We start from the raw sequence: 15,048 nt of genomic DNA, 5'->3' as shown, positions 1-15,048 counted from the left end.
ATTCTCCCAAGTCTGCCTGGCTTCCAGATACAAGTAGTTTTCATCTGAAACCAAATATAGTGTTGTTTGGGTTATAAAACATATATGTAAAAAAACTGAGTCAGGGAGCCAATAGTTGAATAAACAATAACAACAACAAAATGTATTCATGGAAAGATCAGGGATGATCTAAGACAGTGCATACCGAGCACCTGATAAAGAGAACTGACAGTAAACATCACTGGAGTTCTGAGCAAAGAGAAAGGAAACAGGAGGATGGTAATGTATCAACCTGACTGAAGAGAATCTATTCTAGGTCTCTTTTTTGACAAACTGTGAGGTATTGTGAGTTGGTTTTATTATTATAGCTCAGAGAGTTTACTATTATTATATCTCAGAGAGTTTGCTCTGCATAGCAGGCTGTCAATAGCTTAAGGTTTTGGAGACATCTTTATGGGCTTAGGGTCTAATGGGTCCTAGGAACAGCCCACCTGCAGTTTCTGTGTAGAAAAAGGAGGTGGGGCCCAGGGAGCAAGGGCCTTGATTCCTCATTCCTGACTCTCCTAGCATTCAGCTTTGGGGACTAACCTCCAGCTGAGAAGAAAAACAGACCTTATTCTTGACCTGTCCACCCTGATACCTCACTCTCTGGTTGAAAGAAAAGGTATCCACTTTAAGTAACTCCTCTTTGACTTAAATGTCACAGTTGCCACTCCCTTTGCCTCATAACCTTACCCTCAGCCCCTATCCCCCACATAAAAGTAAATACCCCCTAAATTTGACAATGCTTCATTCTCATCATTCTCAAGATTACTACCTTGCTTTTAACCCAATCCAACATTTGGGATGGAGAATATTTCCTTAGATTTCAGCTTCTTCTCCTCCTCCTTCTTCCTCTCCTTTTTTTTTTTTTTTTGCGGTACGTGGGCCTGTCACTGTTGTGGCTTCTCCCATTGCAGAGCACAGGCTCCGGACGCACAGGCCATGGCTCATGCTCCGCAGCATGTGGGATCTTCCCGGACCAGGGCACGAACCCACGTTCCCAGCATCGGCAGGTGAACTCTCAACCACTGTGCCACCAGGGAAGCCCCTTCTTCTCCTTTTTAAGTGCACAGATATTCCTTTAAATTAGCACTGTGAGATTAAGAAAATAAGATATTTTGGTAAGAAAAATCAAGATTTGTGTCTGACACCTGACTTAGCACAAAGTAGTCCTACTGGGGACAATATGTTAAACCCTTCAAAGCTAAAGGAAAATGAAATCAAGAAGTGTAGCTCTTAGAGAGACATCATGGTATGTTTCATTTTCCAACAAGCCAAGCTGCAAGACACCCACTGGTGACACTTGGCTTTGGCCATCCAGATGCATTTATTTATTTCTGTGACAACATGAGCTTGGCAGAACATTGAGAACTGGTGGCCAAGAAAAGAAAATTCGGTCTTCCTGCTCACAGAAGAGATTCTAAGACATCCTTGCTAATACAGCATTGCAGAAAGGGCTTGTGTATGAATCAGCATACACATAAACGTTAAGTGGGCTGATGAGGGTGGCAGAGTTTATGAGAATTTCTGATGAAGCAGCACCAGGAGTGCCTACCCGTTATTGTATGAGTGCAGTGCAGTCTATAATTTGACTTGTTTGGGTCTTTTTGTTATTATATGTTATGCTTCACTGAAGCTTGCTGCAAGCTCTCTTTTTCCTTTGCTATCAGAATTCCCCTGATTCATGAATGAGAATGGAGGCTTTGTGGCAAGAATGTTAAGTATTCCTTCAAACTACACAGACAGGGCTGAGAGATTGTTATGTTTTATTAGCATCTGATTCCAGGAATGGGATCCCAATTCTCCTAATTTCCTAGTCATAGACGCATTTTGGCGTTCACCACAGTCTAGTTGGATCCCCTCTGAAGTATCTAGGAATCAAATCAAAAGCAGTGTCAAGCAAAGTTGAGTTGAGTATACAGATGGTCAAGTAAAACATGTCGTCAGGCTTCCAGAATCCTCCCCCTTCCTAGGCCCAGTACTGTCTGGACAGATTTAGCAAAGAAATAACCCAGGCCCCTGTATTTTATCTGACAATCCTATTAAGGCTTTTGGTAGCTCTATCTTAGTCCTCTGCCATCAGAGGGAAAAAAAATCTGAGATTAGCCATCAAAACCTGGAGCAATATTTCTCAAAGTCTGGTCGCAGATAAACTGCATAAGAATAACCTGAGGAACCTGTGAAAAAAGCAGATTCCTGAGTTTCACCTTAGACTCACAGAATCCATAATTCCAGGTATGGGCCTGGGGAGATGCATTTAAAAAAATCTCTGTAGGGCTTCCCTGGTGGCGCAGTGGTTAAGCGTCTGCCTGCCGATGCAGGGGACGCGGGTTCGTGCCCCGGTCTGGAAAGATCCCACGTGCCGCGGAGCGGCTGGGCCAGTGAGCCATGGCCGCTGAGCCTGCGCGTCCGGAGCCTGTGCTCCGCAGCGGGAGAGGCCACGGCAGTGAGAGGCCCGCGTACCGCAAAAAAAAAAAAAAAAAAAAAAATCTCTGTAGATAATTCTGAGGCACATCAAAGCATAACTATTATTTATGACCTCTGTGTCTTTTCTCTTCTAGCAGTGCATACTTAAAGCCTTTTGTTGTTGTTGTTGTTGGCCACGCCCCACAGCATGCAGGATCTTAGTTCCCTGATCAGGGATCAAACCCACATCCCCTGCATTGGAAGCGGAGAGTCTTAGCCACTGGACTGCCAGGGAAGTCCCACTTAAAGCCTTTTTCTGCTTATGGAAAGCAGATAATAAAAGTACAGTATATGACATTAATAAATATTTATCCTTAATCCCTTCTTAAAGGAACTTTGGATTTCAGGAACAAGAAGGGGTATATACCCAAGGTCCTTTCCCGGTTCCCTGAAGAAAAGAAAGTCAGAGATTGCCTCCATATAAACTAGGCCCTAATCACCTACACGTGACCCTGTCCAGGCTGTTGGCAGTGGCTCCAGCAGAAACATGTTCAGAGTTGTTTGTGCGGGACAAACAGAATGCATCTTCAGTCAGTGTGCAGAGAAACCTGCAATTATTTACCCCTTCTCTAAACTACCTCCATACTTCTTTCCGGTCTGGATCAAAGAGTTAACTTAAAAACCAAAATTTCCCCCAACTTTTCCTTCCCTCACTATTCCTAATTCTGATCTCTTCATTAATCAGCGTTTTATCTGAAAGTTAGCCACCATTAATGAACAGATCATTGCATATTGAGAACCTCGTGTCAGCGAAGGCAATAGAACCCTGCAGATTCAGGATTTGGGTTTAGAAAGACTACAGGCCCCAACATGCAATTTCACCTTCCAAAGACTACCATTCCCAACATGCAATGCAGTCAGCGTTAGTAAAGGAAAGGAACTAGCTGGAAATTGCCAGCCTGGCTGGAAACTTTGCCTGCGTGCCACCCTCAGGCAAAGGAATGATTTAGAAATCTCCCAGAGGATATTTTTTGCAGGAGCTGTCACTCCCTAAATCCAGGCAAGAAAAGGGAGGAGTCTGAGCCGTGTCCCGCCCCTTCTCCAGTAAACTTCTGCCGTTCCAGGTTTGGCGGCGGGAGTTCGAAGGACCTGGAGAAGCTGCACACCCCTGGCTTTCCCCATGGTTTCGGTGACCAGAGCCGTTTTTGGAGACCTGCCCTTGGGGGCAGGGACGGTGGAGAAGTTCCAGCTGCAGTCAGACCAACTGAGAGTAGACATCATCTCCTGGGGCTGCACCATCACGGCCCTGGAGGTTAAAGACAGGCAGGGCAGAGCCTCAGACTTGGTGCTCGGCTTTGCTGAGTTGGAAGGTGGGTTGAATTACGCCCTGGGCTGCGGACGGGCCCCAGTTCCACCTGGCACACTGCCCCACACAGCCTGCCCGGGATGCAGGGATGCAGGGGAAGTACGGAGCTTGTGACCATCAGCAGTACTTGGATCCGGTTAACTCACTGTGTTGCCATCCAGTGTTTGGAAAAAGACAAAATGAATAGAAACTGACGTAGGACTGGGCCTCTGGTTATACATTCAGGCTTTGTCTTATTTAAAAAGTCAGTTGAGGGTAAGATAAACTCCAGCAACACTGGAGCGATCTTTGAGCTGCCGGATCTTTGTAAGGGGGGGAGGGGAAAGTGCAGGCCAGAGCGGGTGTGGCCCCCTGCTCTTCCTCCTGCCGTTTCTGAAGAAGGAAAATGATCAAAGACGTGCGTCTTCTACTTCCTTTCTCCTTGATCAGATTCTCTTTGAGGTCTGGTTGTTTCAGAAATGCTCCATAAGGTAAGCTTAGTGGGTGCAGAAGCTTATCCGCTTTGGTCTGTGATCACCCCCTGGCTGATCAATAACTATGTGCTGAAAGAATGAGGAAGACCAACTTACTGTCGAGAAACGAGTCTCCTTATAGCTAGGGTGGACTTTGTTCTGTGGGAATCCGTAGACAATTAAGAACATGTATTAATTCCTGCATTCAAACACTGTTGATCCAACTGTCTCATTCAATGAGACAGGTCCCCATCATCATGCAGCTTGCAGCGTAGATGTGGAGATAGACCTTAGCCAAATATTTGCGTAAATAACTAACTCACAGTGCACTTTGATTGGGGCAAAAGAAAATGTACATTGTGCTTGCTATCTCTTGGCACACCCGAGTAGCTAGACAGAAAATGAGGTTGAAATAAAGTTAGCAGAGGGCAACTGCTTGAGAATTAATTCTCTCTGCTCAGTGGTAGGGGCATGGACAAAATCTGTTAAGAGGGGCTTCCCTGGTGGCGCAGTGGTTGAGAGTCCGCCTGCCGATGCAGGGGACACGGGTTCGTGCCCTGGTCCGGGAAGATCCCACATGCCGCGGAGCGGCTGGGCCCGTGAGCCATGGCCACTGAGCCTGCGCGTCCGGAGCCTGTGCTCCACAACGGGAGAAATCTGTTAAGAGGAGGCTTGAGGTTTTCCTTTAGGTGTCTGTTTTTCTGTCTGTTTGGTTCTTTAGATATGTAACATAGCTCATTGTTGGAGGTCAAGAAACCTGAGAGTATTGGTTTTCCCTTAGGAGGATAAAACTGGCTCATTTCCTTAGCAAAATGTATTATAAAAATATTTCTGAGGATCCTGTTCCTTGCCCTCTGGTTGGTTGTCTTTAGCTCCTTTGGAGCCTCCACAGCTTGGCTCGGAGAAGGAGGTAGGTAACCTTCAGCAGAATTTCTTTGGTGATTTCAGCAAGTCTATTATAGGAGACTCACTGGTAGGAAGGTGCAGGGGCTGGGGGAAATCAGCTCCTCTTACCCTTGCTCTCCACGCCCCCTTCTACTTCTGGGGGTGGTGTTCCTATCTTCTGTCTTCAGAGTCAGAAAGCAAGAGAGTTGACAAGTGACAAAAGAGGATTCTTTAGAATCACTTTTGCTGAGTCACCTCTCTCTCTTAGTAGCATAACCATTTGCTAGGCTGAACCAGAATCACAAAGAGATAACTTGACTGGTGCAAAATTGCCCAGTGGAGTCCAAGGAGAATTGGATAGATGACCTAGAATTTCAGAGCCAGTAAAGCCCTGGAGTTGATAAGCAGTGAGCATCTGCTTTAATCACCCCATTTCCATCTCTTCTTTCTCACCATTCAGGAGGTAACTACCCTCCCCCCTCCCCTCCTCCCACTCATACACACACTCACTTCTTACTAATTTTAGTTCTCATATAAGAGTCACATGGACCTTAAAGCACAAGGCATCTTTGTGGAATTCATATGAAACGTGTGCCATGATGATGTGGCACCTGGGAAGCACCAGTTTCTTAGGCATAGAAGTGCCTATTTTGTGAGGGCAATAATACAGTCGTCTCTGTGAGTCTATGAATCTTGTGGGAGTCTAGGTGGAAGAAAGTATTATCCCCAAATGTTCTTAAAAGGGAGAAAAAAAATAGACCCCCCTCAGATTACAATGGTCTAGCTTGTATTGACTATTGTTCCCCATGTTATTAACATCTCTTGAGAAAGTTAAATAGCATTCTCTTTTCAGGATGTGTCACAGGCACCACAAAATGCCAGGTCGAATCAAAGCATCTAAAGTATTCTAGGTGCTGGGAATTCCCTGGTGGTCCAGTGGTTAGGACTCCAAGCTTCCACTGCAGGGAGCACAGGTTCCATCCCTGGTCGTGGAACTAAGATCCGGCAAGCCGCGTAGTAGCGTGGCCAAAAAAAAAAAAAAAAAAAGTAAAATATTCTAGGTGCTAGATCAAGATAGACATTTTCAATCCTATGCTATAATTTAGATAATTTAATTAGTTATTTAAAAAGGAGAGCAAGCTATTTTCAAAAGATAAAGAAGCATTTAGAATATCAAGTAAGGCTTTCTGATATGTTTAGCCATCTTCGAGGTTGAACTTCATATATGTCATTACAGGAAGCATAACTGCCTCAATCAGAATAGTGTGAAATGGCGGTCTGCTACTATTTTGATCAATTCTAGTGTATTAAAACCCATGTTAAGAAATTGGCGACAGAGGATGTCTTTAAGAAAGGACTCTGGGTAGCTGGGGTACAGAGACAGGAAGGAGGCTAGATTTTCACTGCACAGTCTTTTAGAACGTCTGAGTGTGTAAGTATTATATAAACAAACTGAGGCAAATAATTTAAAGCAATAAGATGTAACAGAGTGAGTAAGGGGTTATCTTCATATTACCATGCTCCAGAAAATGTTTTGAATCAAGGTGAAGAGCTAAGCATGGATAATTCCATGAGACATGGTCCTTTTGTAATTGCCAGGTTAGATGTGAACTAACTCTAATTTCCCAGATAGATTTTATAAACTACTTGGCTGATGGCCATGACTGGAGGTCAGAATAGTTCAAATTCTCCCTCGGAAAATGAGATCTTTCTTCTGTAGAATTCTAAAGAGGTAAATCATGTGATCTTTTAGTTATAGGCTAGAAAAATCAGTAATGCCTCCTGTGAAGTATTTTTTCTGCCATTTTTTTAATTAAAAATATTTTTTAATGTTTTTCATCTGCAAGTCCCACCTGCAGTCATTATGACTTCTTTCAAAACCTGTGATGAGGATATTTCCTATAAGCCAGAGGTGTAAATAACCTGCCCATGCAATCAATGCTATTCCTCCCCCTTCATCTTCTGCCCAGTTGCCACCAACACCCAGCTATTACTGCCATGAGAGCCATTATGGAAAGCTTAGAAAAAAAATAAACTTAGTGCACTTAGAAAACCTGCATTTATAAGAGGGGGTGGGAGGAAAAGAGACCAGTTTAGAGGTTGCAGTTTAATATTACAGATGCCCAAGAATGTCCTTGTAGGAGCTTTGAGGATTCCTAGTTTAAAATCTCTGCTTTGTCCCTTAAAGCTATGAGACCTTGGGCAAGTTATTTAACCTCTCTAGATCTGTTTCCTCACTTGAACCAAATGGATTAAAATGCTATTGGCTGTGATCATGTCTGACTATAGTGAACAATTAATCATTTTAATCTCCTCTCCTTCCTTTGCCCCCAAATATCTTCCCTCTTACTCCTTGAACTTTTTAATTTCACTTTGTTAACTGTGCACAAAATGGCATGGAGCTTCCTCTGGGACAACCAGCAGCCATCTAAAACTATATAAAATATTTGGGATGCTAAAAGTGCTTGTCAATTAAACCAGTGTTTATTTTCCTTAGAAAGCCGAAAGAAAGTCTCTCAGGTGTGGAGTTTTTGACTGAGAATCCTGAGTGATTTTATTTGAGATTTGGGGCACTCGTGCTGAAGTTTGGGCTGTCTGAGGTGGGTGTCATAGCTGGGATCCTTGGGATATTTGAGGAGTGGACAGGGCCATACCCCATGGTTAAGCATTTATTAATATATTCTGGCCAGTCCCTTGCCCAGAAAAAGGGACAAACTTTTTGTCTACCCTTTATCCTACATCAGCAACTGGCGACTGAATCAGCATTCCTGTCGACCTAGAAACTTTGCCCTTTTTCATGGAAAACAGTATTTTCTGCATTTCAAAAACAAGCTTTTTAGTCCTAATCAGAATTTGGGGACTATCACGTTTTGTAATTCTGACTTGATTTAAAAGCTTAGTAACATGTGAAAATAGTGTAAAATCCATGTGTTCTGAAGAGTTTCTCAGAGACAGTTGAGAGCAGTGGTTTCTGCTGTCCTTGTGGTTTAATCCTTAAAAACTCTTCATCTAAACCAAGGGCTTCTTACCTCCATTGGCTTATTAATTGTTGCCAGAAAGTGGTCCCTTCCTAGGGAATTCTTGCAAGCCCATGAGGCAGCAACCTTGCTGTTGAATTCGTCCTTGTCTCTGATGCCAAGCATGGGGCTGGCAGAGAGTAGGGGCTTGGCGTACGCTTGTTGAATGGATCAAAGTAGGAGTCAAAAAGAGATAGAGCCAAACCATTTTTGAACAAAAATTCTGCTTTTCTTCACATTTTTGAGCTCCCGATTAGCAAATGAAATTATATGTCATCAGGGAAATGCAAATGAAAACAACATTGAGACCTATTATTATTATTAGTTATTTATTTATTTTTTTGGCCGTGCTGCGCGGCTTGTGGGATCTTAGTTCCCTGACCAGGGATGGAACACACCCTCAGCAGGAAAAGTGTGGAGTCCTAGCCACTGGACCACCAGGGAAGTCCTAGAGACTCCTTTTTGTTACTCAATGTAAGGGGTTTTAAAGCTACAGCTTCAGAGAAGAAGGTGGGGAGAGAGGTGGAAGCTGGTGGAGACTCAGCCTTGCCTGTGCTGAGAGATGGTGGTAAGGTCAATTAACCAGAAAGCCTTGTGCTCTCCAAATAATGTGATGCTTAAGAACATGTACTCAGGAGCCAGACTGCCTGGGTTCAAACCCCGATTCTGCCACTAACTAGCTGTGTGTTTTGGGCCAAGTTACTTAACCTTCTGTCATCAATTTCCATGCCTGTAAAATGAGAGTAATGATACTGCCTACCTTATAGCAGTATTCTGAGGATGAAATGATTTAAATGTAGAGCACTTAGAAAGCGGCTGAGACTTAGGAAGCGGTCAGTAACCGTTAGCTCTTGTGAGAGTCTATGGGCAGGACCCTGAGGACCTGCAGATTGGCAAGGAAGTGAACCAGGGAAGACCTGGAAGAGAGTGATTAATGTTTCACTTATGCCCAACCAGTTGAATAATGGGAATGTGTGACCTATAACTGGACCAGTAGGTTCAGGGCCCATATCCTGAGAGCCCCTCCAGCCATGGTAAAAAGAGTTCATGCACTTGAATCACATACTCTTCTGACCCACAGTAGGTGTGATGGATACAGAGTACCACATGAAGGGGGGATGGAGTTCCAAGGACAACTGAGTGAAAAATAGAGCAGAAAGTAATCGTAGCAATAATACAAAAAAATGAACTACCTCCAAACCTTAATCTCTGCCATGATGATCTAAACTAAAAGATTATAGCATAGAGGAGCTTAAAGACAAGGACGTTACTGTAATATGCCCACGCATACTGTTGTGCATACAAGGACACTGGCTACACTACTCTTTATGTCCCTGCCCCGCCCCCCGCCTCCCAGAAAAGCCCAACAACAGTTTATGCTCATCAGCATGCCATATAGCCATCAAAAGGGATATGGTAGACGGATATAGAATCACATGGAATGATCTTAAGACATTTGATAAATGAAAAGTTGCAAAACAATATGTGTAGTTTGTCTCTTTATGTAGAATATGTGTGTGTTTGAGTATTTGTTTGTGCTTATATGTAGTTAATTTAAAAAACAAAAACAAGCAATTGGAAGTGTATATCCCAGACTGTTAGCAGTGATTATCAGTGGGAAGGAGAGGAGTTGAGAAATGAAGGATGGTTTTCATGTTTTACTCTTTATTAAGCTTGCCAGATTTAACAAATAAAAATGTAGGACACCCACCTAAATTTGAGTTTCAGATAAACAATAAATATGTTTTATGTGAATGTCCCATGTATTCTAATAATATGGACATACTTACACTAAAAAGTTATTCACTGTTTATCTGAAATTCAGATTTAACAGGTGTCCTGTGTTTCCTCCAGCAAGGCCACTCTATATACTTGGGTATTTAATGCTCATTAAAGGAAATTTTCATGTACTAATTGTATGATTTTTAAAAAAGAAAAAGAAGCATAAGATAGTTTCTTTTCAAGACTACACAAAAATATAATTTTTAGTTAAGAAAATTGGCCTAGAAGCAAATTACAGAGCAGCATATATATGAAGACCTCAGTTTTATAAGAAGAAAAGCATATGCACACATATACTAAAAGATGGAAAGGTATACATACATAGATATACATAAGAATACTAACAGTCCTCTCTAGTGTTGAGATCAGGATGATTTAAGTTTCTTCTTTGTGCTTTAGAAAGCTCTTTTGTTTGTTTGTTTTTGCGGTACTTGGGCCTCTCACTGTTGTGGCCTCTCCCGTTGCGGAGCACAGGCTCCAGACGCACAGGCTCAGCAGCCATGGCTCACGGGCCCAGCCGCTCCGCGGCATGTGGGATCTTCCCGGACCGGGGCACGAACCCGTGACCCCTGCATTGGCAGGCGGACTCTCAACCACTGTGCCACCAGGGAAGCCCTAGAAAGCTCTTTTAAAATGTTTGGAAAGAACATGAATTGCTTTTGGAAAGGGAAAAGGTCATGTGTAAAGAGCACCATTTTTCCTTGCTTCCCTGTGGACGCAGATATGCCCAAGTTGCAGCTGCCCTCAGAAGGAAGTGGTGGGCAGCGGTGTGAGCCTTGTCTTTGGTTTAAAGTTATTAAAAAACTCTGTCATCCCATACCCTTGCAGGATACCTCCAAAAGCAGCCCTACTTTGGAGCAGTGGTTGGCAGGGTGGCCAACCGAATTGCCAAAGGAACATTCACGTTGGACGGGAAGGAGTATCAGCTGGCCATTAACAATGGGCCCAACAGCCTGCATGGAGGAGTCAGAGGGTTTGATAAGGTGAGTTGGGGGCATCGGACAGAGTCCTCACCTGGCACACTTCACTGAGTACCTTCAAGCATACCTTCTGTTTGCCAGGCACAATCCTAGGCCCTAGAGCAAATGCATGGTAAGGTGATACAGGAAAGAGGCTGCTCCCATGGTTTGGGGGAGCAGATGTGCCGGCTGTGTTCCAGGAGCCACCCTTCACTAGCTCATCTGACTCTAACAGGCAGGAGAGCCCTGAGTGAAAGGATGACAGCCCTTAGGAAAGACAGGGAGCACCTTTCTCACAGTTTTGGCATCAGAGTTGGTTGACCTTAGGCACAACAGAAAAGTGGATTAAAAATAATACCCACCACTTCTTGCACACGGCATTTGCATATATCATCTCCCACCCTCACTAGAACCCTGTACTGTCACCAAATGAGAAATCTGAGGCCCTGAAAGGCCACACAGCTCCTAAGTTGGGCTGCCTGACCCAAAGCCCTCATTCCTATACTACCGCTGCTGGTGTCCGCCACGGCTGCTGTGGGTGCCCCCAACCCAACACACCCCATGTATCTGTCTGTGAGCCCCTCCCTATGCATTGTGGCACTGCATCCAGGCTGCCCTTCCAATGAAGTGCCTCACGCCTCAAAATGACCTCGATTCTCCCCGGTTCCCCCTTTCCACGTTAAAACTCCCATCCCCTAAGTGAATCCCTGGAAAACCAGGTTAGGAAAACAAATTGATCAAACAGCTTCTCCCTGAGGTAGGAATGCCTGCCCTCCTGTTTCCTAGCTGCGTGGGAGCCTGCAGGTGAACCCCAGTGATTCTGTTACTAGTCTAATTTCAGAGAGATAATTTTGGTAGTTAGCTTTCCTTTAAATTATACCACCCAGGTTACTTCCTAGAAAAAAGCCAGAGAAGACAGGAACATGTATGGCAGTTAAGAATCACAGTGTTTTCTTTTCTACCTCTTACCGCCACCAATGCTGTTGAAGGAAGTTGGTCACTCTGTTTCCCCTGTCCTACCAGCTTCCTGTCTGTGGTTTAGAGCCGGACTGCCCCATCACTTCCCCTTTCCTCCATGATGGAACTCCTCACGCCAGGGAGATGTGAAGGCAGAGGGTATCCTCTGTCCTGGCAATATTAAGGCAGAGGGTCTCTGGAATATGCCAGGTGCATGGGCAAACCCCAGCCAGAGGAAGTTAGGCCCAGCTCAGTTTGGCCAGGGATCTTCGGAGGAGCCTCAGCACCTTGTTCTAGCTTGTTCCTGCTCACATGGTTCCTGTTCCACATGGAATTTTCTGTGATGTTGTGTAATGGGGCATGCCCTGTATGAACAAACGCAGAAGGATAGTATTCATGTCCTTCTATGCAGTGTGTCAGCTGAGCCCCTTCTGTGAACCAGGGGGATGGGGATTCCTGAGACTCCAGTATAGTGAGGGATTCTTACATAACTGTTGCAGGCAACAAGCCCCATAACACAGATGCCAGGGGTGTGCTACAGGAACTGGGTATGGACAAATTAATGGCAAGTGGGGAGGTTGGATTTGAACTGTTCTTGAAGAAAAGATAGTATGTCATTTAATAAGTGGATATTGGAGAGTGGCTGTGCAACAGCCCACAGAGGGGTGGGGAAAGACTTGGAATGCAATCTTGGAGCCACTGAAAGTTTTAGACCACTAGGTTTTCATGTAGCAACATGAGCAGTATCACATGGACTTTGTTTTAAGTTGCATTTGGTTTCAACAATTACTGAATAATTGTTGGTTTGCAGGTATGTGTTTTTCTACTTATACCAACACATTTTTTTAAAGATGAAATTTGAATAACCTGGCAGGATTAGAAATGGTGTAAGTAGGCCTAGAGATGCAAATGCAGAAATTTTCAGGAAATTTGGAAACCATAGGGTCAGGGAAATCCTCCCGTGAATAGGAATTATACTTTCCACTTTATCTGATAATATTGCTTTACACAAAAATCTTTCCATTGTGTCCTTTCTCTAAAGGAAAAAAACTAGGTAGCAAGTTAAGACGATTTTATTTCAAATATTTTATTACTAAAATTTTCCGTTTGGGGGATTCCTTTTTCTTTATTTAATCACACATATACCAGGCAACATTTCCGGGAGATAATTAGGGTGTAAAATTAATTTTTTACTAAAGTCAGCGAATTTGTTTTAAATACCAGCTGCTTTCACTGTAGGCGAAGGCAGAGACCTCCGTTCCCACTGGGTTCCTCTTCCTGGTGAATGCAGTGTCAGTGAGAGAGATCCAGGCCATGCCAGGAGTGGGTGGGCAGAGCCTGGGCTCGTGGGCCATTCCTGTGACCCACAGAAGTTATTATCTTCCAACTCTATTTGCAATGACAGTGTTTGGCCTCAACTCTGCTGTTGGAAACGAAGATTGGAACAAAACATTGACTGAAAGTAAGATGTGGAATAGTGTAGACTGTCAGGCTAAGTTTGAATCCTAGCTCTGTCACTAATTACATGTATGACTTTAAACAAGATATTTCTCCCTTTAAACAATTGCATGAATTATGACAGGGTTCTACTCCATCCCCTGGAATGTGGGAGGTGGAAGTTAGCCCCCCTGAACTCAATTTGCTCATCTATAAAATGGGGGTAATAATATTAGTTGGAGCCAGGTGAAATTGCCAGTGCTCAACTGTTTTGACCTATAAAGATGGTAATTTCGGCTGGTTCAACTAAATCCTTACCTTATAAAATGGTTTATGTAAAGCACCAGGTCAGTGACTGGCTGGTGAGCACCCAACAAATGGAGGTCTCATGTCTGCAAAGGGCCCCTTTCCTAGTGACCCCAGAGCTCCCCAAAGGGACTGGGGGTCTCTGGCTACCTTGTCCTCTGATGGTGTAGAATAAGGAAGCAGGCTCAGGATCAGACAACTTGATTCAAATCCACTGTCTTATTGGCAGTGTGGCCTGGGACAAGCAGTTTATCCTTTCTGAGCCTCCATCCTCTCATCTTTAAATGAGGATAATGGCACCTGCTTTACATCAGCCTTGAGACACATAGTGTCTGCGAAGTTTCTAGCAAAGAGCCTAGGCTCATAATGGGCACTCGATAAGGCATATAAGATTACATATACATTTCAGGTGTACAACATAGTGATTCACAATTTTTAAAGATTATATTCCATTTAAATTTATTATAAAATATTGGTTATATTCCCCACGCTGTACAATATATCCTTGTAGCTTATTTATTTTATACATAGTAGTTTGTACCTTTAATCCCCTACCCCTATGGTAACCCCATTGGTAACCACTACTTTGTTGTCTGTGTCCGTGAGTCTGTTTCTGTTTTGTTATATTCACTAGTTTGTTTTATTTTTCAGATTCCAAGTTGTCTTTAAATATTGAAATGTGGCATTTAGCTTGGGATTGGAGTGACTAAACAGCTTCAAAAACACTTTCTTCCAGGTCCTGTGGACCCCTCAGGTGCTGTCAAATGGAGTCGAGTTCTCACGGGTCAGTCCAGATGGTGAGGAAGGCTACCCTGGAGAGTTAAAAGTCTGGGTGACATACACACTGGATGGCGGGGAGCTCGTGATCAACTACCGAGCACAGGCCAGTCAGACCACTCCGGTCAATCTGACCAACCATTCTTACTTCAACCTGGCAGGCCAGGTAGGTGAACTTGCGTTTGATCACCTGCTGTAGTGTGAAGTGCCACTTCCCTCTTCTCTCCTGCATTGTGCTTTGTGGAATGACCTGGGGGAGTGACTGGAGAGACTAACCCAGTATGGAATTACCCTGGCGATGGGATCACCCCCGGGATGAGGAAAAGTGCCCAGCAAAGCATCTGACTCATAATAGGTGGTCCACAAATGGAAGTTATAGGGAAATGAGTACATTGTGCTGCCCCACACGCTCAGACAGGTAACAAGCTATTTAAAGAACTGCCTGTCATCTAATTGTAACAAGTGCTTACATTTGCTTCCCCAGTTTCACGCCAGTTTCACCCCACCCCCCCACCAAAATTACTTCCAATTAAGGCATTTTCCATCACTGGATCTTTGAAGATGTGCTTAGCCCAGCCCCTTTAGATAAATGCTGCCAATGTTTGTGTGCTCCCGCTGTACGGCCCACCCTAGGAGTGGTGTGGAGACACTGACAGCCCCCCTTAGGTAATTCCCTCTAAACT

The 15,048-nt window shown here is 44.0% G+C and overlaps 1 protein-coding gene across 3 annotated transcripts in view; it reads left to right on the top strand.

Annotated features, from left to right (window-relative positions):
• The window catches only part of GALM (galactose mutarotase), a 100,280-nt gene that overhangs the window by 37,767 nt on the left and 47,465 nt on the right, over nucleotides 1-15,048 (top strand). For 2 of the 3 annotated variants that reach the window (XM_079940454.1, XM_079940452.1), the window contains exons 1-3: nucleotides 3,364-3,797; nucleotides 10,758-10,912; nucleotides 14,325-14,531. In XM_079940454.1, coding sequence (XP_079796580.1) covers nucleotides 3,608-3,797; nucleotides 10,758-10,912; nucleotides 14,325-14,531 — 552 coding nt within the window. In that variant the 5' untranslated portion in view covers nucleotides 3,364-3,607. Of the gene's footprint in view, nucleotides 1-3,363; nucleotides 3,798-10,757; nucleotides 10,913-14,324; nucleotides 14,532-15,048 lie in introns of those variants that run through there. The other variant, XM_079940453.1, reaches the window with a different exon arrangement.

The sequence above is a fragment of the Stenella coeruleoalba genome (assembly GCF_951394435.1).
Source record: "Stenella coeruleoalba genome assembly, chromosome: 13".
NCBI classification, from domain to species: Eukaryota; Metazoa; Chordata; class Mammalia; order Artiodactyla; family Delphinidae; genus Stenella; species Stenella coeruleoalba.
This window is presented reverse-complemented; position numbering and strand designations above follow the sequence as displayed.